Source organism: Hyla sarda, chromosome 1 (assembly GCF_029499605.1).
Source record: "Hyla sarda isolate aHylSar1 chromosome 1, aHylSar1.hap1, whole genome shotgun sequence".
Taxonomy (NCBI): domain Eukaryota; kingdom Metazoa; phylum Chordata; class Amphibia; order Anura; family Hylidae; genus Hyla; species Hyla sarda.
Genome location: NC_079189.1, coordinates 252,742,108 through 252,769,496, shown reverse-complemented (window position 1 = coordinate 252,769,496; position 27,389 = coordinate 252,742,108). Strand labels below are relative to the sequence as shown.

The 27,389-nt window shown below is 42.1% G+C and overlaps 1 protein-coding gene across 2 annotated transcripts in view; it reads left to right on the top strand.

Moving 5' to 3' along the window:
- CAPS (calcyphosine) overlaps positions 1 to 27,389 on the top strand; it is a 46,742-nt gene that overhangs the window by 15,716 nt on the left and 3,637 nt on the right. For both annotated transcript variants that reach the window (XM_056551978.1, XM_056551979.1), the window contains exons 2-3: positions 8,340 to 8,483; positions 21,053 to 21,230. In XM_056551978.1, the coding sequence (XP_056407953.1) occupies positions 8,347 to 8,483; positions 21,053 to 21,230 (315 nt within the window). In that variant the 5' untranslated portion in view covers positions 8,340 to 8,346. The remainder of the gene's footprint in view (positions 1 to 8,339; positions 8,484 to 21,052; positions 21,231 to 27,389) is intronic.

Sequence of the window (27,389 nt, the reverse complement as noted above, 5' to 3'; positions counted from 1 at the left end):
CCGAAAATACGCCCGGTGGGCCATCGCCTTTTTTCTACGGTGGGGGGGGGGGGGGGAGTGTGTAGTGTGTGGTGCTTGGTGTAAACTTACAGAAAAAAAAAAAGCTGCGGCCAAAAAAAAAAATGGGTGGCACTCGCAGCACCCTGAACCCCTAATAGGGCCCGGGGTCACACGGATCAGGTGACAACGGACCCTTGGGGACCTATTAGGGGGTCAGGGGGGGGGTTACTTTTTTTTTTTTTACTGTTTTTTCACTTTTACTTTCGTTTTGATTCCCTACCTGTCCCTGGAAAAATCTCACCCTGATCTAATAGGGGTCCTCTTCTTCCTGAGGGTCTCCAATACTCCGAAGGGGGGTTCCGGTCCTTATCTTCCCGCTCTGCCCGCTGACTGAACTCAGTATTGTCACCTCTCCCCAGCAACGGCAGGTGATTGGCGGTGTATCATACAACGCCGATCACCATTTATTACCGGGTCATCGGGTCACAATTGACCCGAATGACCGGAATCGGCGCAGATCGCTGGCGTGAATTCACTTGCGATTTGCGCCGATCGCCGACATGTGGGGGTCCCGGGACCCCCCTCGGCATTTGCATGGCATGCCTGCTGAACGATTTCAGCAGGCATGCCGTTCCGATCTCCGCCCGGTGAGCGGTGGAGACCGGAATGACTCAGGACGTATGCATACGTCTTGGGTCCTGAACAGGTTAAAGGGTTACTCTGGTGGAAAACTTTTTTTTCTTTTAATGAACTGATGCCAGAATGTTAAACAGATTTGTAAATTAGTAGTAAGAGAGGAGTGGGTGGGCACTGCTGAAAAACCGCTATGCAGACATCTAATCAGTATTCCCGGGTGTGGCTGGATAAGGTGCTGGACATACACAGGTAGCAGTCCTGATAAAATGGCAATAGAAGAAGGAAATAATGTCCGCACTCACCATGCCGTAGAAAATTGGGTATGCTTTAGTGGCGTCTTCAGAGTTCCATAAGAAGCAAAATCAAAATACACTGGGGTGCAGGGAGGGGGAGCTGCTCCTGGCAAGGAGACTGGGAGCAGCTGTCAGGAACATTTGTTCCTGACAGCCGCTCCCAGTCTCCTTGCCAGGAGCAGATCCCCCTCCCTGCAACCGGGTATATTTTGATTTTGCTTCTTATGGAACTCTGAAGACGCCAATAAAGCATACCCAATTTTCTACAGCATGGTGAGTGCGGACATTATTTCCTTCTTCTATTGAGATTTGTAAATTACGTCTATTAAAAAATCTTTACCCTTCCAGTACTTTTTAGCAGCTGTTTGCTACAGAGGAAATTCTGTTCTTTTTGAATTTCTTTTTTGTCTTGTCCACAGTGCTCTTTGCTGACACCTGATGTCCGTATCAGGAACTGTCCAGAGCAGGAGAAAATCCCCATAGCAAACCTATGCTGCTCTGGACAGTTCCTGACACAGACAGAGAGAGCACTGTGAAATTCAAAAAACAGAATTTCCCTGGTAGCATACAGCTGATAAAAAAGTACAGGAAGGGTAAAGATTTTTTTAATAGAAGCAATTTACAAATCTTCGAATAAATAAAGAAGTGAAACCACCGGCACTGCTATGTATATCGCAGTCCCACAATGATACAATATCTAGGACTCAGTACTTCATATAGTCCAGTGTTATGGTTCCACCTTAGAGTGCGCTAGCATGGGGATCGACTGTATGTAAAGACGGAGGTGGTGCTCTTCTAATATAGACAAGAGACATTCCATACAGGTACATTCGAAGAGATAAGAACACACTCACCCGGAGTCGATCGCTGTCACCAAGGGATCCCAGCCTGGGTCACCATCAATCCATAAGGAGCATAGCAGGAGAGAGCCTCAGCGCGTGGGGGAGTTCTCAGACGCTGGCCACGGACCGTATCACACCCTCCGGTGCTTCGTCAGGCCACAATGCGTCATCACCTTCACTTCGTTTATAACGCCCATCTAGGTGTTAATGCAGGTAAGTGCAGAAAAATTAACTCTTAATGTGCCAACCAATTTTGTGAAACTATATATAAAAATAAATGAACTACTGGGTTAAAAACAAAGTAACTACTGCTGCTAGCAGGATGTTACAGGGAAGAAGTAAATACATTAATTGGATATCAGATATTACCCATAATAAATTTTCATAAAACAGTATATTAATTATTTTTCAACCTCTTACAGTAGCGCTCCAAATTCTTGTTTATCATTTAATCCTAACGGACCATTAGCCTCTAATTTTAGAATTAATTTAGCTTCTCTCAACAGTAAGGTTTGACGCTTATCCTTGCCACTGTATGGCTCAGTCACCTGTTCCAGAGCTGCAAATTTTATATCCCTAGGATTGCTACTATGATACATTCTCATGTGTTCTATAAACTTAGTGGCCACCTTTTGGGTACGTAGGGAATTAAAGTGTTCTCTAGTTCTGTGGAACAGCGGACGTACAGTTGTACAAATATAATATTAGCCACAGGTACAGATCATACAATAGACCACAAATTTAGATCTGCAGGTAAATATATCTTTCACTTTTATAGTATGTCTACCTAATTTGATAACCTATTTTTTTAGATTGTGGTCACAAAACTGCGTTCTTTTTGTGTTTTAATTCTCAATCTTTTATTGTTATATTTTTCTTGTAATTCACAATCGGTTTTGATTCAGTAAGTCCTTTCAGATCAGGATCGCTTTGCAGGATGTACCAGTTGGAATATATCGCTGCTCTAATTCTTTCATTTAGGGGAGTATTTTTTAAAGAAAAAATCGCTCTTGTATTCTCCACATTCTTCCTCATTTTATTATTTTTTAAGAGTTTTTCCCTCGGGATCTTATCAATCCTTTCCCTTGCTTTACGCAATACATGCTGAGGATAACCTCTAAGGGTAAGGCGATCTTCCAATTCCTTCGCTTGTTTATTGAAACTTGTGGGGTCGGTATTGATGCGTTTGAGTCTGACTAGCTGACTATATGGAACACTATTTTTTGTTTTTTTCTGGTTGAGAAGTCTGGTAGTGTAGAATGGCATTTTTTGCTGTCTCTTTTCGGAAACCTGAAGTATGAAGTTTTTTGTTCCTAATCTCTATCTTCACATCTAAAAATTCTAAACTTAATCCTCCAAAAACATGTGTGAAAAACATATTTTTATCATTAATGTTGTTTAAGTAATCAACGAACTCTGAGAACTGAAGGGCAGTATCGGATCAGACTACTAAAATGTCATATACGTATCTTAGCATCTTAGTTTTACATATTGCAGATATGGATTTTGTGGTGTAAAAATAAATTCCTGCTCAAGAATACCCCCAAAAAATTAGCTAAAGAGCAAGAAACTGGGGACCCCATCGCGGTCCCCAGTTTTTGCTTGAACCATCCATTTTCATACTGAAAGCAGTGGTTGTTAAGAATAAGTGCAGTACCGTCTGCCACGAAATCATGGAGATTTATCTGTGGAGGACAAAAAAGTCCTAAGAGTCTGTATACTCGAATCCTGAGGGATTCGAGTATACAGGCTCTCCACGTCAATAGAGGCTAGCTGATACCCTTGCTCCCATACGAATTCATCCAGGAAGGTGATCAAATCACCTGAATCTTTTACATATGTCGGTATGGCTTTTAATAGAGGGGCCAGCAACCAGTCAATGTAACTGGAGATGGCTTGTGTGGGAGAACCGATTGCAGCCACAATTGGGCGTCCAGGAGGTGGCATTTGTTTTTTTATGTCTTTGGTAGTATGTACATCTGCGGTTTATTTGGGTTCAATGGGAGAAGTTTCTCTGCGTTTTTCTCCAATGATTTTTCTTTCCACATATGTTCTTACAAATGTACGGATTTTTTCCAAAATCTTATTGGTGGGATCATGACCAAGTCTTTCATATACTTGGTCATTATTTAATTGCTTATAAATCTCTGCATCGTAATCCTTCTTCCACCAGATTACCACGGAGCCTCCTTTTTCTGCACGAGATATCATCATTTTTTCATTTTTACCTAGCCAATCTAGTGCTTCTTGTTCTTTTTTAGTGATATAAAAGCTTACTTTTGGATACAAGATGGCTTTGATCTCATTACATACAGTGTTATAAAACACATCAATAGGACTCCCTGGTGCTCTGGGGGGGGGGGGGGGTTAAAGGAGGATTCGTTCCCACCTCAAAAAAATACTTTTTCTGATTCCCCTGTATCATATCTACATATGCCTCCCTCTGCCTCATCCAGAAGTCCCACAAGCTCTTCTACTGAGTTATAGTCATCCGGTTCTAAACCCCTCGCTATCCAAAAACCTAATGGGCCGAAAGAACACTGGGTCTCATCCTCCATTTTATCTACCACATTTAAATTTTTATTTTGTTTTTTCATAACTGCAAAATATTTTTTAAAGGGTACCTCTCATCAAAAAAACTTTTGATATATTATAGATTAATGTATGCAGAATAACTTTACAATTGCATGTTATTAAAAAATATGCTTCTTTCTATTTAATTTTCCACTTTGAAGAAATGACCACTTGGGGTCTCCCTACCAGTCCTGGCAGCAAGCATTTCAAACTCATGCTGGAGTCCTAAACACTACGAGCTGCCAGTCTGCTTTGTTCACAAAGGAGAACACTCAGAGCTGCCAGCCTGCTTTTTTCACAAAGGAGAACACTCAGAGCTGCCAGCCTGCTTTCTTCACAGCCTGTTTGGCTGTGAACAAAGCAGGCTGGCAGCTCTGAGTGTTTAGGACTCCAGCATGAGTCAGAAATGCTTGCTGACAGGACTGATCGGGAAAAATACAATAGAAAGAAGCATATTTTTCATTAACATGCTATTGGAAAGTTATTCAACATTCATTAATCTAAAATATATCAAAAGTTTATTTGATGAGAGGTACCCTTTAAGGTTCATTTTGCGAACATCTTTAAATAGTTCTTCCTCAAAGCCTGCAAAGTCAAAATCTTCTGCTAATCCGAAGTTTAACCCTTTATTAAAGACTGCTACACATTCTGGAGAAAGATCAATATCTGTCAGATTGATCACTAGTCCTGATTCGGGGTGTCCCTCCATGACACAAATTTCCTTTTGACATATTTTGTCCCTGGACCTTCTTTTCTTCCTGCCCCCTCTTCGCGTCCGTGCTCTCAGTTTTTTGGAGGTACATTGTTTGATGATCCCCGGTCCCCCGATTCTAAGCTTCTACCTTGTGCTTCCAATTCGTCTGGGCTCGATTCCGACTCTGTTGTAAAGTAATCTGACGCTTTTTGTTTTCTATTTTTCCGGAATCCTGTTGGTCTTGGATTCCTGCTACCACCACTTTTTTGAAAACCTCTCTGATTATTGCTTTTGTTCTTATTCCAAGAGAATATTTGCTTTGATTCCAAATCTCGCTTATCTCTAAACAGCTTATCTCTTTTAATTTCCTTTATGGATGCCTGTAACACAGTGAGTTTTTTCTCTGAATTCTGTTTACAAATCTGTTTAACTTTCTGGCACCAGTTGACTTATAAAAACCTAAAAAAAATGTTTTCCACCGGAGTACCCCTTTAAGGGGAAAATGGGCTGGGTCCTTAAGGGGTTAAAATTGGATCGCTCTTAAAGATTGGCCAACGTTTAGTTAAAATTTTACGAATAGTGTTCGAAGCACAATTATACGTGGTAAGAAAGTTATGTTTAATTTCATTATTAGTAATGTCACTGTTTGATTTCTTATTGGGAATAACTAGTTCATTTTTTGTAAGTGTCCGTAACTTTCTCTCTAAATCTCCACTGGAGAATACATGATTGATACTCAAAATCCCAGTCGTCCGTGCAGTTCTTGCGAATCCTAAGATATTGTCCAAATGGGACATTTCGAAGCCATTTTGGATAATGGCAACTGCGGTATTCGAGAAAACTATTTACATCAACAGATTTAAAACATGTTCTGGTTTTAATGTTGCCAGTTGCTGTTTTTATTAAGTCTAGATTCAAGAACTGCACGGACAACTCAGAATAGTGAGGGGTGAAGGATAATCCCTTGCATTATGAGTATCAATCATGCATTCTCCAGAGGAGATTTAGAGAGAAAGGTTACCCCAATGAAGTCTTAGCTGAGGCATATAAAAGAACACAGACACTTACACAAAATGAACTAGTTATTCCCAATAAGAAATCAAATTGTGATATTACTTATATTGAAATTAAACATAACTTTCTCAGCACAAATAATTGTGCTTCCAACACTATTTGTAAAATTTTAACTAAACATTGGCCAATCCTTAAGAGTAATCCAATTTTAAAGGACCATCTACTTCATAATTCGCCGTATCCCTTTTAGAAAACCTATGTCTTTGCGCAACTATTTGGCACTTAGTAAGTTAAAACCATTGAACGACTCTGCTAAAAGTATAAAGAGACAGTGGGAAATTAACAAGTGTCTTTGAAGCCCACTAGCTAATCTCCTTCATACAGATCTTGTCTTTTACAGTTAGTCACTTCTCTCTGTGAACTGGTCACCTCCTCTATCCCCCCTGGTTGACTAGACTGTACCATAGTTACATAGTTAGTATGGTTGAAAAAAGACATACGTCCATCAAGTCCAACCAGGGAATTGAAGTGAAGGGTGTAAGGGGATAAGGGAAAGGGATGTAGTTTTATAATTCTGCATAAGCATTAATGTTATTTTGTTCCAGGAATGTATCTAACCCTGTTTTAAAGCTGTTAATTGTTCCTGCTGTGACCAGTTCCTGAGGTAGACCGTTCCATAAATTCACAGTCCTCACGGTAAAGAAGGCGTGTCGCCCCTTTAGACTAAACCTTTTCTTCTCCAGACGGAGGGAGTGCCCCCTTGTCCTTTGGGGGGGTTTAACCTGGAACAGTTTTTCTCCATATTTTTTGTATGGGCCATTTATATACTTATATACGTTTATCATATCCCCCCTTAAACGTCTCTTCTCAAGACTAAACAATTGTAACTCCTTTAATCGCTCCTCATAGCTAAGATGTTCCATGCCCCATATTAGTTTAGTCGCGCGTCTCTGCACTCTTTCCAACTCCGCAGTGTCCCTTTTATGAACAGGCGACCAAAACTGAACAGCATATTCCAGGTGAGGCCGTACCAATGCTTTATAAAGGGGGAGTATTATGTCCCTGTCCCTTGAGTCCATGCCTCTTTTTATACATGACAATATCCTGCCGGCTTTGGAAGCAGCAGCCTGACATTGCATGCTATTCTGTAGTCTGTGATCTACAAGTACACCTAGATCCTTCTCTACCAGTGACTCTGCCAGTTTAATCCCCCCTAAGACATACGACGCATGCAGGGTATTAGTACCCAGATGCATAACTTTACATTTATCCACATTGAACCTCATTTGCCAAGTGGATGCCCAGACACTTAGTCTATCCAAGTCATCTTGTAACTTATGCACATCCTCTATAGACTGTACCGTGCTACAAAGCTTGGTGTCATCTGCAAAGATAGAAACAGAGCTGTTAATACCATCCTCTATATCATTGATATACCATGATCCCCACCTCTTCCTGTAATCTAGCAGCTGAGGGGAACTTAACTAATGAGAGGTATGTATGGATTCAGGGTTAAAATTCCTATACAGCCATGTCCTTACTTTATACCCTAAAATTAACTACAAAAACTTGCCATGAAATAAATACATAATTACAGATAATGCAAAAACTAATTTTCTTAGAAATTCATAGAAAACATATCAGATTAATCAGATTAATTAACAGATTAATCCCCCCCCCCCCCTAAAAACATTAACACACAGGACATGTTAAAAACATAATGGTGGGATGTGGTGGAACATACACTAAAGTGCGAATATCTCAAGATGTGCACCTAAAGCGAATAAGCACCTGTACGGGATAGGTGGGTAAGGATGTATTACTAAGAGCCCATAAAGATGCAGACTATTCCCTCAAAAAAATATAAAAATTAGGGATTTATAGTGAATACCATAAGGAAAAAAAATATCTACTCAACAGATTGGTAAACTGTCACAATATTATAAAATGCTAACAGTGTGCACTACTAAACAAACATTAATAAATCAAGAAACAATGAATAAGAATGACCCTCCTAGATGAATAGAACCCCCCCCCCCCATGAACAACCCCCCACCCGTTCCAAACCTAAAATGTCTCTAAAATACCAGTGTGGCTCCCTTTAATGTGACTAATTATGGTAAATTGTCTTAGCATTTGGGCTCCACTTTAATTTTGTCGGGGGTTATACTTTGACTAAAACCAGCCTTCACATCTTTGGTACTCCCATACATAATTAAACTGTGGTCATTTGTACATTTGCCTAAGTTCTCCAGTCCTATATGACACTGTGCTGTGTCTTCCTAGGTGCATCATGGCTGCAACATCACAACTAGAGCGAGATATGATTTCTAAAGCTCAGCGCCAGATTTCCCAGTGCCAGGACCCCATAGAGAAGCTAAGGCTGCAATGTTTGGCAAGAGGGGCATCTGGAATTAAAGGTCTTGGAAGGTAGGTTCACACAGTGTTATTTTTTATTGTTCAAAATGCTAATTTTCTACTCTAAGCTTTTATTTTGAATTAATTGGAAAATAATATATAATGCAACATAGAATTTGCTTTTGTAGTGGTGAAGCTATATAGGGTGAAGAAACAGCAGTCACATCACAGCACTGGTACTTGACAGGACCCATAGCTTTCATACCAGTACTATAAATTAGGTCAAAAATTTTTAGGCTGTGACTTTGCTAATACATAATATTTATGTATACTTCTAAAACAAATACTAGCCCAAGTCTAAAAATGGCAATTAAGTTTGCAGTTAAAAGATAGAAAAACCCAAGAAATAGCACTAAAGTCATCTAAAAAACAAAAAAACTAAACAAAAAAAAAACATAGCACCAACTAGAGAGTAGTCATTTAAAACAATGGAAAGTGTTATAAAACTTCAAGATGCAAATTCCACACCAAGTTTGCCAAAAGATGTTGGTTGTTCCCAGTTAATTGTGTACAAAATGATGTGCAAGTATATACAAAATTATAAGTTTGTGTGAGGGATAATGTATGGGAAGATGAAGAACGAGAAAAGAAAACTAATATGTGGTATGGCTAATTCATTAGCCTGTATTTGTTGTATTTGTGGGAGGGGTGGGGAGTCTCTTTAAGAACCTGCGGCCGTACCTGTTTCATACGCCGCAGGTTCTTCGTGTGACATCAGGTGACCGGAAGTTCCTGGTTGTCGTGCAGGGTGAGTGTGGCGGTGGCGGTCGTGGCTCCCGGACAGCCGGTACTGCAGCGCTAGCGTACGGCTAGCAGGGTAAGTCACATACAGCTGGGGAATGGGGGGTTCATGGGTCCGGCACGGCTTCTGGCCTGTGGTGTTTCCGCAGCACTGCAGAATCCACTGCAGCATGGTCAGGATGGGATGTGCGGGTCCAGCTCAGTCTCCGGTCCTATCCCGCTCCCTCAAGTATCAGATGGTTGCTGGTCTGCAGCATGGTCACGATTTCTGCATGTGCTGATTTCCATGGCATGGGTAACAAGCACAATGTAACTTTTACTGCAGCACTGGTATTTATTAACAGATCCGGCTCTGGCCCCGGTCTGTTTTCGCTGCCAAATCAGAACGGGGGATGTAAGTTTGGTCACATGGGACCATTGTCGGTCATGAGGGGCAGTTCTCACTTGCAGCAGCGCACTTTAACTGGCTTAGTTTAGTTTATAATCTTGTACAGATATACTGGATCACGTGTTTAGTTCTATAAGGGGAGCTCTGTCAGTAGCTTCAATGCTGATGTTTAGTTGCGGGGGCAATGTTTGTATGGTGTGGCACGCTTCTTGCAGAGCAAGTCATGATTGTTTTGCATATGGTTGATAAGAATTTTTTTTTAGTTTTAAGATATGTCGTTATCATGTATTTCTTTTCTTTACAGTTTTACTTCAAGCACTTTTCTACATAGTAAGCGTCATTCATGGTTAAAAAAAAGGGGATAATTATATGAATAAAAAGTTATTGATATATGCTACTATATTGTCACTTAATTCTAATGTTTCACGGTATGTATTGTCATTATATTTGTCCAGATACGGTGCGTATTGGTCTTCTTACAGTTATTGCTGGGTCTAGGTTAGGTCTGGATCTATGATATTTTCCGTTTATCAGGTAGGGGTTTTTCAGACCATCCTCATGCACTTTTGTCATCCACGTGTATTGATTAAGTTGTCACATTTATTTACTGGAGTAATCGGCGCCGAATTACAGGTGTAGACTTAAATTGGTATTTGCTTCTCGTGCTTATTCGTGGGTAGGTTGTTCTTGTTATTTAGCCAGGGAGTTGGACACATATTGCTTAACATATAAAATATTTTTAAATTTTATTTACTTGTTTATTTCCAATTAGGGTACGATATGCTGTGGCACATTTCGGGTGGCTCTGTGTCTATTTGTTTCGTAGCTAGTTATTCAGGTATGTGTTGCCACAGGGTGAGTTTCTGTTCGTCTGTCCTTTAAGGGTCATTTGAGCTTTGGTAGGTAACCGTCCCGTTAGTCAAATATTAAGCCCCCTTTGTATGGGTAATTTATACGCATCCATACCATCTCCGGCGTATTTCAGGTACGGATCTCATTTCCTTTCAAACCTCAGTCTATTACGGTTAGTCGTGTGTAGTATACTAACTGGTTTAGCTTTGTCTTGTTTTGGATAGATATTTGGATTTATTATGTTATGAGGTCTGTAGGCGTGTTCTTGTCAATCAAGGGGTGTTGTCAGATGGTTTAGTAGCCTTGTATAATTCCCAACACATCTTTAGGTGAACTATTCGCTTTGTTTCAACCTGACATGTCCTCGGGTGTCTTTTGTTTTTGTTACGGGTTACTGTGGTATATCGGGTATATGATTATAGTCACATAATTGTGTTTTGTCATGATAGATTATTATTCTCAGAACTATGTTGTTTTTCTGTAGTCAGATTATACATCGGGTCCATTCACTGACTGACCTCAGTTTTGCGTTCTTTGAACTACATATAAAATTATTTCCGGTGGTTACAGGTAGGTAGATTCGTAGGTTACTGTGCGTCTCGCTAAGACCATGAGGCATATCGCGATTGTCTCATGCTGTTTTGGTTTTGTTGTGCAGAATAGAAATTGATGAGGATTAAGAGGTACAACGCTTTGGTCCTGACTTATTCCGAATCATCTTATCTTCTGTCGTGATAGTATCTGCTGGTTGTTGCATCAGTCTTTTCTTTCGGGTAGGTACAGATTCTGGTAGGTGTTGGAATAGGTCAGGGGATCCTTACTAGTATGTCATGTGAAATGTTTCATTTTTTACCTTCAGGTCCAGGGTGCAGAATCCCCCAGTGAGCAGGTAGTAATGTTTTCTTGTTTATGTTAACCATCACGTCATTGGGTAGAAATGTTTATTGCTGTTCTGCTTAACACGTCTTTGGGTTTTACCATGTGGTTACACGTTAAGCTTCACTTAACGTTGTAAGTATATGTCTCCACTAATGGCACTAAGTCACTTTTAGTTACAGTAGGTCTGTCACATCTTCAGACCTAATAGCTTTCATGCGGTTTCCTGTTTTCTTGCAAATTTGACTTGTTTTCGATCAGGTGCAGTTGTTAGTTCATTTCGCTTTCAGGTTGAGACTTGGAGGCAAGTGATTTAGTAGGTGGGTGTTTCTTTGTTCAGATGTCGCTGTAGAGTGGTTTGTGGTTCATGTTGGACATGTAGTCAGTTGTTAGTTCAACGTCAGTTGGTAAGAATTGTGTTATGTTTTGCACTCCGGCCGCACACGCTGGCCATGAGCGCATTTGTCTCGTTACCTGCTGCTGCCGGCAGGGCTTTGACTCGCCTCTCTGCTCAGGCGCGTTCTGGCAGATATGCAGCAAGCCTATTCGCTATTAGTTGTTTCCAGACCTATGAAGATCTGTCTCCCATGTGGTTCGATAGAAACCTTCCCCTCTTTGGACCCACACATTAAAGCCTCTTGGCCATGACCCAATGCTCTTTATTTTGTTGGGTTGGCATAACAGAAAGTCTGGGTAAGCAGCCCACTGTAGTAGCCCACTGGTTTTAACATAGTGATCCCTGACAATCCTCTTAAAGGGGTTATCCACCATAGGGTGATTTTAGTACGTACCTGGCAGGCAGTAACGGACATGCTTAGGAAGGATCTGCACTTGTCTTGGGGCTAAATGGCTATGCTGTGAGATTACCATAATACTGTGGCTAGCTTTTTGTGAACTGGTATTTCCTGTTTGACTTTTCTTTTTTTTAATACAAATCCCACAATTCCATTTTCCTCCCTCCCACACATCAGCCACCCCACCCATTGAAACATAAATGAGCTGCATCCATTCACAGACCTGTGGTTTTCAATCAGGGGGCCTACAGCTGTTTCATTAGGTGCAGATTGAACTCTCTCCCACCAAGCGATCGCTCCATGCATTGAAGCAGACAGGCTCCCTGTCATCAGCTCACTAGTGAGTCAGGTCTCGGCTGCATTGCAACCTGTGAAAAAATCTGAGACAACAGTAATCTTGTATGCTGTTCAAAATAAATATTGGGGTGAAAATCACAGAGAGAAAACCATCACACACAGGTACAGACACTATATTATGAACTACACTAACTTTACAGCCCCTGTAACATAGTCAAATAAAAAAAAATCCTGGAATACCCCTTTAAGGACAAGAGGGCTACCATGTTTGCAATATCCCTATAAAGTAAATAATCTTTCAAGTGACTTTTGTTAATTTCTACATACTCCAGCCACCAACCTGTTAGATGAGTTGCAAAGTTCTCATCTTTGGTCAAGAAAGTCTAAAATTGCCATTCACACCATGGCTTATGTATATGGTTGCTGTATAAAGAACTGTATTTGTAGCCATATGAATAGACTGGCATTGAAAAAGCATAATTAAAAAAAGTATATACTGTTTTATATGGCTGTGGTTCTGCCAAACAAAAACTGGGTCCTACAATGGTTTTGTCTACTGTTTCCCGTATATTCACTGCATAAGAATTTTATTAGCACAAACCATAGTGTCAATGCATCCTAAGCCTTCAACACATTTATAATTCCTTTCTTTACAAATAAAGGAATTGTAAACAAAGGAATTATTATTGCTAAATAATAATGATCATATATTATCATGTCCTCAATAACATAAGTTGTGTGGGTGCAAGTATTGAGTGTATTTGCATCCAACCGGGTTACACAATTGCCGTGCATCAGTGAGAGCTATGGCATTCACAAAATTTCAGAAGATGGGACAGTGAAACTAGAGTGGAGCTCTTGTTCAGATGCTTCCCTCAGGATTATCAAGCTTTCAGGACTTTCATAAATGCTACACAGAATCCTTAAAGGGGTACTCCACTGGAAAACATTTTTTTTTTAATCAACTGGTGCCAGAAAGTTAAACAGATTTGTAAATTACTTATATTAAAAAATATTAATCCTTCCAGTACTTATCAGCTGCTTATTACACAGGAAGTTCTTTTCTTTTTGAATTTCCTTTCTGCCTGACCACAGTGCTCTCTGCTGACACCTCTGTACATTTAGGAACTGTCCAGAGCAGGATCATTTTTCTATGGAGATTTGTTCCTGCTCTGGATAGTTCTTAAAACGGACAGAGGTGTCAGCAGAGAGCACTGTGGTCAGGCAGAAAGGAAATTCTAAAAGAAAAGAACTTCCTATGGATCATACAGCAGCTGATAAGTACTGAAAGAATTAAGATTTTTTTATAGGAGTCATTTACTAATCTGTTTCTGGCACCAGTTGATTTAAAAAAAAAAAATGTTTTCCAGTGGGGTACCCCTTTAAGGAGTCCTGTCTTATGATCCCCAATGGGATGGCAACAAAGAGCAGTAACAGCTGACCTTCACCATTAATTAATCCACCTGTGCAGTCAATCGCCAACAGCATTCCTTGCTTGCAACATATTGGAACATTTATCAAAACCTGTGAAGAGGAAAGGTTGTCCAATTATCTCATTACAACCAATCTAATTGTTATTTCAATTTTAAAAAAGCTAATGAAAAATAAAAGAAGCAATCTGGTTGGTTGCTATGGCATCACCAGACAGATGCAGGGATGCACAGAATCAAAAACTTTTTATACACTGCTCAAAAAAATTAAGGGAACACTAAGATAACATATCCTAGATCTGAATGAATGAACTAATCATATGAAATAATTTTGTCTTTACATAGCTGAATGTACTGACAACAAAATCACACAAAAAAATTATCAATGGAAATCAAATTTATCAACCCATGGAGGTCTGGATATGGAGTCACACTCAAAATCAAAGTGGAAAACCAGACTACAGGCTGATCCAACTTTGATGGAATGTCCTTAAAACAAGTCAAAATGAGTCTCAGTAGTGTGTGTGGCCTCCACGTGCCCGTATGACCTCCCTACAATGCCTGGGCATGCTCCTGATGAGGTGGTGGATGGTCTCCTGAGGGATGTCCTCCCAGACTTGGACTAAAGCATCCGCCAACTCCTGGACAGTCTGTAGTGCAACGTGGAGTTGTTGGATGGAGCAAGACATGATGTCCCAGATGTGCTCAAGGTGGATTCAGGTCTGGGGAACGGGCGGGCCAGTCCATAGCATCAATGCCTTCCTCTTGCAGGAACTGCGGACACACTCTATCCATATGAGGTCTAGCATTGTCTGGATGCAGCATCATCTTTGTCCCAGGGCCAACTGCACCAGCATATGGTCTCACAAGGGGTCTGAGGATCTCATCTCTGTACCTAATGGCAGTCAGGCTACCTCTGGCAAGCACATGGCGGCCCCCAAAGAAATGCCACCCCACACCATTACTGACCCACCGCCAAACCGGTGATGCTGGAGGATGTTGCAGGCAGCAGAACGCTTTCCATGGTGTCTCCAGACTCTGTCACGTCTGTCACATGTGCTCAGTGTGAACCTGCTTTTATCTGTGAAGAGCACAGGGCGCCAGTGGCGAATTTGCCAATCTTGGTGTTCTCTGGCAAATTCCAAACGTCCTGCACGGTGTTGGGCTGTAAGCACAACCCTTACCTGTGGACATCGGGGCCTAATACCATCCTCATGGAGTCTGTTTCTTACCATTTGAGTGGACACATGCACATTTGTGGCCTGCTGGAGGTCATTTTGCTGGGCTCTGGCAGTGTTCCGCCTGCTCCTCCATAAACAAAGGCGGAGGTAGCGGTCCTGCTGCTGAGTTGTTGTCCTCCTACGGCCTCCTTCACATCTCCTTATGTACTGGCCTGTCTCCTGGTAGCGCCTCCATGCTCTGGACACTACGCTGACAGACACAGCAAACCTTCTTGCCACAGCTTGCATTGATGTGCCATCCTGGATGAGCTGCACTAACTGAGCCACTTGTGTGGGTTGTAGACTCGTCTCATGCTACCACTAGAGTGAAAGCACTGCCAGCATTCAAAAGTGACCAAAACATCAGCCAGGAAGCATAGGAACTGAGAAGTGGTCTGTGGTCACCACCTGCAGAACCACTCCTTTATTGGGGGTGTCTTGCTAATTGCCTATAATTTCCGCCTGTTGTCTGTTCCATTTGCACAACAGCATGTGAAATTGATTGTCAATCAGTACCTGAGTGGACAGTGAGATTTCATAGAAGTGTGATTGACTTGCAGTTACATTGTGTTATTTAAGTGTTCCCTTTATTATTTTTTTGGGCAGTGTATGTTGTACATTTTGCAAAACATTAACCTTTCTAATATACTTGATAAAAATGTTTAAATCCTTTTATAGAAATCATGGCTTATAAAAAAAAAAAAAAAAAACCCTATACCATCTAGAACATAATCCTATCTGGATGCCCCAGCAGAAGCACAGGCTGGGAGAAAGTTCAGCCAAAAAAAAAAAGGTGGGACTAGCACCGCCCTGTTGTCCTATCAGAGTGAGGACAAGCTCAGTGCTTTCAATAAACAAGGAGAGTGCGACACACGTTTCAAATGCAGCTTTGATTTTTCTTTATGTATATATTCAGCAGATATACAATTTTCAAAAAATAAATTCACCCATGTGCACAAATAAATCTGTAGCGTCTAGCGGGAGACCTCTTTCAGCTCATCAGGTTTTCTTGACTTTTATAACCTGTGTACGGCCATCTCCTACACCAGCAGGTGAGCAAGTCCATGCAACGTTTCGAAGGAAACACGTTCTTTGTCCAGCATGATGTGAAAAACGCCCATCACCACATTAAATACGTTTACATTCTCGCGAGATCTTAATTCTACAGTGGAATACAAAAGTTACAAAACACGTATCAAAAGGTATCAAAAGAAGTTAAAATCACATAGAAACAAAACAGTATAGCTAAAGTGTACGCTTAGTTATAAAAATACATTAAAGTTGGAGATCTCATTATACACTGCCCTTTGCTGGATTCGTTCCAGCAGGTAGTGATTAAAGAGGTAATGGAAAAATGGGATAGGGTTAAAGATCATGGGAAACCAAATCTTAATGTAGAGGAGAAAAAAGCCTTAAAACAACTTAAAAAGGATGATAGAATTGTTATAAAAAAAGCGGACAAAGGGGGTGCAACGGTAGTTCTCGATAAGAATATGTATATGGAGGAAGCGCATGGTCAATTGTGTGATTCTAAAGTGTATAGAAAATTAGAAGGGAATCCAACTATGGAGTTTAAAAAGGAAATTGATGTAATGCTCGAAGAAGCTTGCCTAAATGGTATAATCAGTGTACAGGAGAAAAATGCATTGATGAATGAAAACCCTAGAACCCCAGTCCTATATTTGTTGCCAAAGGTACATAAGAATATGGAGAAACCCCCGGGACGTCCTATCGTCTCGGGGGTGAACTCCATTCTTAGTCCTTTGGCAACCTATATAGACGGGTATCTACAAAAAGTAGTTACTGCCCTTCCTAACTGCCTTAGGGACACAAATCAATTTTTGGACCGCATTGCTGGTCTGACTGGGTTACAAGAAGTTCTGCTATGTACGCTTGATATCAAAAGTCTTTATACAAATATCCCCACCCAGGAGGGAATGTTTGCTATTAAGGAACATCTGATTATGGACAGTAGTCTGTCCAATGCGAAAATTGCATTTTTGATGGATTTACTTGAAACTTTGTTACTTAAGAATTACTTTCGATTTGGTGATGAGTTTTTTCTCCAGGAACAGGGGACCTCGATGGGGTCCCCTGTCGCACCAAGTCTTGCTAATATTTTCATGTGTAAATTTGAGAGCAAGTTTATTGCTGGGCATGAATTAAGTGAGAAGCTGAGACTGTGGGTCTGCTATGTGGACGATGTCTTCGTCCTCTGGGCGGGCCCACAGTCTCAGCTCCAGACATATGTGGAATACCTAAATGGATGTCACCCTCTCATTGAATCCTCATTGGAAGTCAGTGATAGGGAGATTAGTTATTTGAATGTGAAGGTAGTCAAGAATGAAAAAGGTGAATTGGAGACTACACTATATGTGAAAGACAGTGATCGTAACAATTTGTTACGTCGGAATAGTGGACATGCCCCGCAGGTGTTCAAAGGAATACCGAAGGGACAATTAATTAGAACGAAGAGGATTTGTAGTAAAGAGGATGAATTTCAGAAAAATAAAGAGATTATGATAAAAAGTTCGTACAGCGAGGATATGATCAGAAAGAAATGGAGGAGATAGCGAAAGAAGTTGACCAAATACCGAGAGAAGACCTTAGGAAGAAAAAGGAAAATAAAAAGAAGGATGTAAAAGGTGATAATGAAATAACTTTTTTTCTATATATGACTGCCATTCTAAACTAATAAAACAAACCATATGTAAATACTGGGGACTACTAACAGCGGACGATAATATCGCCCGTTTGTTTCGCAGTCGTCCGAGATTTACATATCGAAAGAACAAGTCACTAGCTAACCATTTAGTGAAACCTGACATCAAAAAGAAGCAAGTTAGCAAACAGAGTTTTTTGAAAGCTAGGCAGTCAGGCACATTTGCTTGCCTGTCATGCCAAAATTGTAATGCGATTATAAAAGGAGATGTCGTTGTCCATCCTATGAAAGGGACTAGGATCCCAATCAAAGGCTGGCATTCTTGCAACAGCACACAGGTGATTTATTTTCTTAAATGCCCATGTGGGAAGGGCTATGTTGGCCAAACCACAAGGAGCATTAAACAGAGAATAAATGAACATAAGAGTTCTATTAGAAGGTACAGAAAAGAACAGGATAATGTGAATAAGAGCAAAGACAGTGCGGCAAATAAGGAAAAATTTGAGACAAGTGTAGCCAGACACTTTTCAGAATATAGACACAATGTCAATGAACTTAGATGGCAGATACTTGAAAACATAGAGGGTGAGAATAAAGAACAGATAAAAACGAAGTTATTGATGAACGAGGTGCGCTGGATACAAAAACTGGGCACGTTATCCCGGATGGGATTAATGAGATCTGCAACTTTAATGTATTTTTATAACTAAGCGTACACTTTAGCTATACTGTTTTGTTTTATGTGATTTTAACTTCTTTTGATACCTTTTGATACGTGTTTTGTAACTTTTGTATTTCCGCTGTAGAATTAAGATCTCGCGAAAATGTAAACGTATTTAATGTGGTGATGGGCATTTTTCACATCATGCTGGACAAAGAAGGTGTTTCCTTCGAAACGTTGCATGGACTTGCTCACCTGCTGGTGTAGGAGATGGCCGTACACAGGTTATAAAAGTCAAGAAAACCTGATGAGCTGAAAGAGGTCTCCCGCTGGACGCTACTGATTTATTTGTGCACATGGGTGAATTTATTTTTTGAAAATTGTATATCTGCTGAATATATACATAAAGAAAAATCAAAGCTGCTTTTGAAACGTGTATCGCACTCTCCTTGTTTATTGAATGCACTATTTTTGAGTACGGAGCACTCAAGTGCCCACGTGGACTCTATGCACAAGGAGCCCCTATATTTACTATTATAAGACAAGCTCAGTGCTTACATCAGACACACCCCTTCCTGAGCATAGGATTTCAGAATGAGTGTGCAGCAAGATGGACTTGTGAGCCAAATACAGACGCTAGAGACATATGTCTCTTCTACTTCTTCCACTCCATGACTAATGTGTTTTATTTTGGTTTTCAAAGCCTTCAATCTCTATAGGTATGCTCCAAATGTGTAATATATTCCACAATGTTGCCCTTAGTAGATAGACAGTGTAATTGCTCTAGGCTTTTATTCTTGTTGTTCACTGTTCACTAGCTGACAAAAGTTGAGAAAGATGACAACTTGCGACTGGAGACATAAAAGTGGGGAATCAGCCATCTTAGCTGGAGTTTCAGTATTGTAGGACTCTTGTGTCTCGAAATTGTTTGAACATCCTTTTGCGTTCTGTAACCAATGAATTGGAGAACTGAAAAATTCAGCATTGAATTAAAACATACTGTACCAAGAGAAGCACTTGATTAAAACAATTGTATGTTCACTAGAAAGCCAGTACTCTGGGGACCGAGAATGAAAGGCACATTCCAGAATAAGAAAGATCAAGGAGTGGGTGTCCTCTTGTATCAGGGATGGTGGTTTCTTGGCAAATGACCATTAAGTGGGAAGGATTTCAGCGGGTGGGTGTGAAGTGGATGTTGGTTCCTAATAAAGAGTCCAACAAGACTTACCTTGAGCGGTCTTCTCTGCTGCCTCTCTGGCTTATTACTGTGAACTGAAGTCAAGAGTAAGTACCTTTATGGTTTGGTTTGGAGGGGGTTAATAAAGGCACAGTCCTGGGAGACCTTATTCCAATATCTATAATGACGTGAGGCTTCTGAAAAGTCTAATTCTACTTGGAGACTGTCAGTAAGGATAGGGCAAGCTGCACTGTAGTTGATGTTTGTTCAGTTTATGTAGGCTGTGAATCCACCTGGACCAGGAAGGGAGCTGCGGAAAAACTTGATATGTTAATTGAAGATTCTTTACATTATAAATTAATAAAACCAAATTAATAATATAAAACCTTTACCGTATATACTCGAGTATAAGCCGACCCAAATATAATCCGAGGCCCCTAATTTCACCCCAAAAACCCAGGAAAAGTTATTGACTCAACTATAAGCCTAGGGTGGGAAATACATCATCCCCCCCGTCATCATCCAGACCCCCGTCATCATCCAGACCCCCGTCATTAACACCCCCGTCATCATCCTCCTGTCATCATCCCCCTCGTCATCATCACCCTGTCATCATCACCCTGTCATCATCCCCCTCGTTATCACCACCCCCCCCTTCATCATCACCGCCTGTCAATCCCTTCATCAATGGTCTTCAACCTGCGGACCTTTTGATGTTGCAAAACTACAACTCCCAGCATGCCCCGACAGCCATCGGTTGTCCGGGTATGCTGGGAGTTGTAGTTTTGCAACATCTGGAGGTCCGCAAGGTTGAAGACCACTGCGGCCTTTGTCATCATCCAGACCCCCCTTTAGTTTTCTACTCACCTCCCCTCGGTGGGAAGGAAGGGGGAGCTGGTCCGGGCCATCTATGCTGCAGGGACTGTCCGGTGGGGAGGGTTAGTCATTCCGGGCTGTCCATCTTCACCGGGAGGCCCTCTTCTGCTGCGCACGAACGTCCCTGTGCGTCGTCATCAAGGGAACGTCACTAGTCCCGGGCCGGCCTGGAGCGGAGAAGAGGGCCTCCCGGTGGAGATTGACAGCCCGGAGCGACTAACCCTCCCCACCGGACGGTCCCTGCAGCATAGATGGCCCGGACCAGCTCACCCTTCCTTCCCACCGAGGGTGGGTGAGTAGAGAAGACCTCATCGGCTGTCCGAGCATGCTGGGAGTTGTAGTTTTGAAACATCTGGAGGTCCGTAGGTTGAAGACCACTGAGAAGGGATTGACAGGTGGAGAGTTCACTCGAGTATAAACCGAGGGGAGCGTTTTCAGCACGAAAAATCGTGCTGAAAAACTCGGCTTATGGTAATTAGGTCATTTTTGATTATCTGTGGGCTCTTAAAGATTAAACTTTTTGTTTTGAATTAAGTTTCTCTTCACATATACCTGTCACACTAACATTATTATATTTTTTGTGTAATTAATTTGTTATATTTTATAGAGCTTTTCGTATTATGGATGATAATTACAGTAACTATTTGGATTTGGAAGAATTCACCAAAGGACTGCAAAACTATGGACTTTCCCTACAACCAGAAGAAATACAGGACATTTTTAATCAATTTGACAGAAATCAGGATGGATCCATCAGTTTTGATGAATTTTTGAACTCTGTTAGGGTGAGAACAAATAAATCTTTTTAGAAATATATATATTTTTGCAGAGAACTTTATGGTACAGCTGTGTTGTAATATGAAAGAAGACTAATACGGCCCTGTCAAAATCACACCTTATCGGTCTAGCTGAGACACTGGAAAAAGTGTTATAGTGCAAGGGTTTATGCCACCGGACCTCTGGGTACCTGTTGCTAGTCCCCAGTAAGTCAATAAATCAACCCTTTTGTAACAGTTTTCTACACAAGCTTTCTTCAGAAAGGAGAGTTCATATTTAGAGATCAAAGACCAGAGCTGATGAATTAAACATTTAATCTGAAGTGTATAACAGCTATGTATAAAACACAGAAACAAATGACATACAGGTTACAACAAGATAAGAAAGAGAGCAACAAGACAGCTCAGGAAACGAAAATGGGATAAACACCATGGCCCAGATTTATCAAACTGTGTGAGAGAAAAAATAGACAGATTTTTCCACAGCAACCAATCACAGCTCAGCTAACGAGCTCTGGTAAAGTGAAAGCTGAGCTGTGATTGGTTGTGTGGAAAAATCTCTCTATCTTTCCTCTCAAACAGTTTAATAAATCAGGGCTATGGATATGATTATTGGTGCATAGAAGTCCTTGCGAGAGATTTTTTTTGTCAGTTGGTAAAAAGAGATCTCCTCCAGCTGTTTCCAAGGTGTGACCAGGTTTGTAAAAAAGGAATGCCCCCAGAGTTGAGGCGTAGGTGACTGACCTCCAAATCCTCTCAAGTCTTTTCAAGCATGACTAGTCTAGGACTGAGGTTCCTTATCTCATCCTTGGTTTTATAGCCTAGCTTTATGAGTGGGCCAGAGACATCTTGTGCCTGGCCTTGGCTCAAAAAGGAGACAATACAGGCCCCAATAAAATGATACAATATACATATACACATAAAATACATAAGGATTGATTCCACACGCAGGCCTTGGGCCTGACAAGTACATATAATGATAAGTCCTGAATGTATGCAGGTTATGATTAAATCCTTTTCTCAGCGTGTGGTAAAAATATATTATATTCATCTTACCATAGCATGTTTATGCAACCGTTTCCCTAGAGTCCCAGTGCCATGTATCAGTGTGTTACTGTGCATGACTATGTACCAACAATCAGTAACTTTAAGACAATCTGGGACATACTCTGGAGTGTATAAGCCGTGTCTGTTAAGTGTGTGATATTTCACGGTGGCCACTTGTTGCCATTCACCAAATAATTCTGGCTGTGTACAGTAGGCAGCAATGTGGCCCTAAGTACAAAGCACTGATATCATAATTTTTATTCCTAAGTTCATGCACATGGTCACTGGTTTATTATAACTCCAGTACTGTATTATTTACCGGTAATTCCAAATAATCATATACAGTAGTACCATCTCAGTGCTGTGATTATGAGTACTGTGAACAGGGACTAGTGGTTTCTGTATCCGGTCACAGGATCATTAATCATTCTAGTGCAGGAACTGAAGTTTTAACTACTCGACCTGTATAGTATTGGACATGAATAAAAGGTTTTATTATAAAGGAAAGAGAAATTAAAGGGTATTAGTAATAGTAACCCCTAGATGTCAATTGTTGTTCTGTATACATAGCACTCTTCCTCTTTAATTTGGTCTAGTTTGTTGTGATTAATGTATTACCTTGTGACTACCTCTCTACCGCGATACAATACCTTCCCATTGTTCCCTCACACTAGGTTGTCAGCATAGATCCCCACATTAGGTTGGCAGTATAGTTCCCCCCACATTAGGCTGCAGTATAGTTTCCCCCACATTAGGTTGTAGTTCCCCCTCATTAGGTTGGCAGTACAGTTCCCTGTCGTGCGGTAATAACTCAATTATGAATCATGAATTATGGTCATAAAAATATGAATTATGAAAATTATTTAAAATATAAAAATTATGACCTAGTGAATTGTAGACAAAGCCAATCAATACAATACAATACAGTCCGAATATTTCCTCAGGTATCAACAAGTTCTTTTAATGAGGGGATGACCTTAACGCTTAAAGGGGTACTCCGCCCCTAGCATTTTAACCCCTATCCAAAGATGTCCCCAGCGGCGGGACCCCCGGGATCTCTGCTGCAGCGCCCCGCTATAATTACTGCACAGAGCAAACTTGCTCTGTGTGTAATCACCAGTGATACAGAAGCCGGAGCATCGTGACATCATGGCTCCGCCCCTTGTGATGTCATGGCCCGCCCCCTCAATACAAGTCTATGGGAGAGTGAGTGATGGCCGCCATGCCCCCTCCCATAGACTTGCATTGCAGGGACAGACCGTGATGTCACGAGGGGGCGGAGCTGTGATGTCACGAGGGGCGGGCCCTGTATCGCCGGTCATCACGCACAGAGCGAGTTTGCTCTGTGCAGTAATGATAGCAGGGCGCTGCAGCGAAGATCCCGGGGGTCTCCAGTGGCGGGATCCGGCGATCTGACATCTTATCCCCAATCCTTTGTATAAGGGATAAGATGCTAGGGGCAGAGTACCCCTTTAAAGATGTAGTTTTGCAATATACAATAATACACAGGTATTATAAAAGTATGCAGATTTATTGGATATAAGATTAGATACATAAATGAGCAATAAACACAATGATATATGTAAACATTACAAGCTTGTTAACTGACTACATATAGTAGAACAATACATGTGAGCAGTGTCGTACTAAGGGGGTGGGCGGGGGGTGCGGCCCGCCCCGGGTGCCACTCTCAAGGGGGGGTACCAGGGGCGGACTGACCCGCCGCCGCCGCCGCAGCTGCTGAGGTCCGGGACACTCGTCCCAAATCCCCAGCAGTAAGCGCTACCTTCTCCTGTATGCGCCATACACGCACATACAGGAGAAGGCGTCCCCTCTGTGTGAGCCGCATCTGCAGCTACACAGAGGAGACGTGACCTCCGCCCCCACGCAGCACGCAGTACAGGCGCCGGTGACGTCATTCATCAGCGCCTGTACTGTGGAGGGGAGAAGACGCGGGCCCTGCCGCTGAGGAGATCGCTGCGTGGGATATCAGGTGAGCATCCTTTTTTATTTTTATTTTTTGCTCTACATTTACCTATGGGGAAGGGGGGGGGGGTTGCTCGGCATTTACCTATGGGGAAGGGGGGGGTTGCTTGGCAGTTACCTATAGGGAAGGGGGGGAGAGGGAGGGGGGGTGCTCTGCATTTACCTATAGGGAAGGGGGGAGAGGGAGGGGGGTGCTCTGCATTTACCTATAGGGAAGGGGGGAGAGGGAGGGGGGATGCTCTGCATTTACCTATAGGGAAGGGGGAGAGAGGGAGGGGGTGCTCTGCATTTACCTATAGGGAAGGGGGGGAGGGGGGTGCTCTGCATATACCTCTAGGGAAGGGGGGGAGAGGCGGGGTGCTCTGCATATACCTAGGGCTGGGCGGTATGACCATATATGTGTATCACAGTATTTTTTTAACTTATGGTGGTTCCACGGTATATAACGGTATTCCCCCCCCCAAAAAAAAATCATGTGACCCGCTAGCACTGTTCTGCCCCCCCCTACCCCCCCCCCCCGCCCCTATCATGTGACCGACGCGCGGTGTTTGGCTTCCCCCCCCCCCCAAAATCATGTGACCCGCCAGCACTGTTCTGCTCCCCCCAATTAATGATCAGCCCAGCGGGGTACTACTCACATATGTCAAGCACTGCTGCCCTCCTCCTCTTTGTTCGGGGCCCGCCGGCGATGGAACTCACTGTACGCCAGTGGTCTCCAACCTGCGGACCTCCAGTTGTTGCAAAACTATAACTCCCAGCATGTTGGCTGTCCGGGCATGCTGAGAGTTGTAGTTTTGCAACAGCTGGAGGTTCGCAGGTTTGAGACCACTGCTGTACGCTGTATACGGCTTCATACATGACAGTGGGCTCAGCCTATCACTGGCAGGGGCGGGGCATCGCTCTGGCCGGTGATAGGCTGACGGCTGTCCGGTGTTCCCGTCCCCAGCGACGTGGGTGAGTTAAAAGTTTATATTACATGCTGCGGATGTCCGCCAATGCGATCCTACACATTATGCTTTTTTTTTATTTAGATTAATTTAACCCCTTAAGGACCAGGTCAATTTTCACTGTAGGACCAGAGCGTTTTTTGCACATCTGACCACTTTCACTTTAAGAATTAAAGGGGTATTCCAGGCAAAAACTTTTTTATATATATCAACTGGCTCCGGAAAGTTAAACAGATTTGTAAATTACTTCTATTAAAAAATCTTAATCCTTCCAATAGTTATTAGCTTCTGAAGTTTTCTGTCTAACTGCTCAATGATGATGTCACGTCACGGGAGCTGTGCATGATGGGAGAATATCCCTTGCATGATGGGAGAATATCCCCATAGGAGCTGGACAGCTCCCGGGACGTGAGTCATCAGAAAGCAGTTAGACAGAAAACAGCAACTCAACTTCAGAAGCTAATAACTATTGGAAGGATTAAGATTTTTTAATAGAAGTAATTTACAAATCTGTTTAACTTGTTGATATATAAAAAAAAGTTTTTGCATGGAATACCTCTTTAATATCTCTAAAACACTTTTAACAAATATTCTGATTCTGAGACAGTTTTTTCGTGACATATTCTACTTTATTTTGGTGGTAAATTTTCGTCGTTACTTGCATCCTTTTTTGGTGAAAAATCCCCAAATTTCATGAAAATTTGAAAATTTTGCATTTTTCTAACTTTGAAGCTCTCTACTTGTAAGGAAAATTGATATTCCAAATAAATTTTTTTTTTATTCACAAATACAATCTGTCCACTTTATGTTGGCATCATAAAATGGACATATTTTTACTTTTTGAAAAAATTAGAGGGCTTCAAAGTAGAGAGCAGCAATTTTCAAAAATGTCATGAAAATTGCAAAATCTGAAGGGACAAATGTTACAAAACTACAACTCCAGCATGCCTGGGCAGTCTAGGCATGCTGAGAGTTGTAGTTTGGCAACATCTGGAGGGCTTCAGTTTGGGCACCACTGTAACAGCCTTTGGCCTTCCTAGTGGTTGCCACAGTAAAGATCACATTACTTTCACTCCGCCCCCCCCACGTCGCTTCCCTACCTGAGCCAGGATCCAGCAGTCTGCAGCGACGATCAGCTGTTCCCAGGCATCTTCTCCCCATGTTCCCCGCGACATCCAGGGATGGACAGAACGGGGGTTGCCATGGCAACCCACTGTCCTGCTCTGCCATTGGTCAGAATCAGTTCTGACCAATGGCAGGGGATAGGAGGAGATCGCAGCACTGCGACCTCTCTCCTACCCTGCAAGATGATCTGGGCTGTCACTGACAGGTCAGATCATCACTATTTTCCGGGCTGATCGGGTCACCAGAGACCCGATCAGCCCGGAATAGCAGAAGATCGCATGTCTGAATTGACATGCGATTTTCTGCGATCGCCGACATGGGGGGGTCTCAGGACCCCCCCTTTGGCATTTGTCTCGGACGTCTACTGAACGATTTCAGCAGGCGTCCGGTTTTGCAACCCGCCCGTTGCACGGCGGGATGCAAAATTCCCACGGACGTATGAGTACGTGCCTGGTCCTTAAGACCCAGGGCGCAGGGACTTACTCATACGTGCCTGGTCCTTAAGGGGTTAATAAATGTATTTTTACCATTTTTTTTTCTTTTTATACTTTTTTTTTTTTTACACTTTTATTACATTTTAATTTATTTTTACACTTTTATTTTATTTATTTATACACTTTTTAATGCTTTGGAATACTTAGTATTCCAAAGCATTGCAGTTATATGCTGCCTGCCAGTTTTCACTAGCAGGCAGCATATCAGGACGTGCCTCTGGCATCCTGACAGGCAATACCCAGAGCAGACCTGGGGTTCTTTGTAGGACCCCCGGCTGCCCAGGTATGCAGCAGCACCCCGCGATGCTCCGGGGTGCTGCAGGAGAGACAGAGGGAGCCCCCTCCCTCTGTCAGAACTCCTTACAGCACGCGGTCACTTCTGACCACGGCTGTAAGGGTTAAACTGTCGGGAGTGAAGTGAACTTGTGTTGTTACCCAGGATAAAAAATGTAATATGAAAAAACTCTTAGTGTTGTGCTCACCTGGGGGCGTTATGCTAAGGGAACAACACGTGCAAAGACATAGGGGCCCAACTGATGTGGGTCATGCTTGGAAGTGCTGCCAGGATC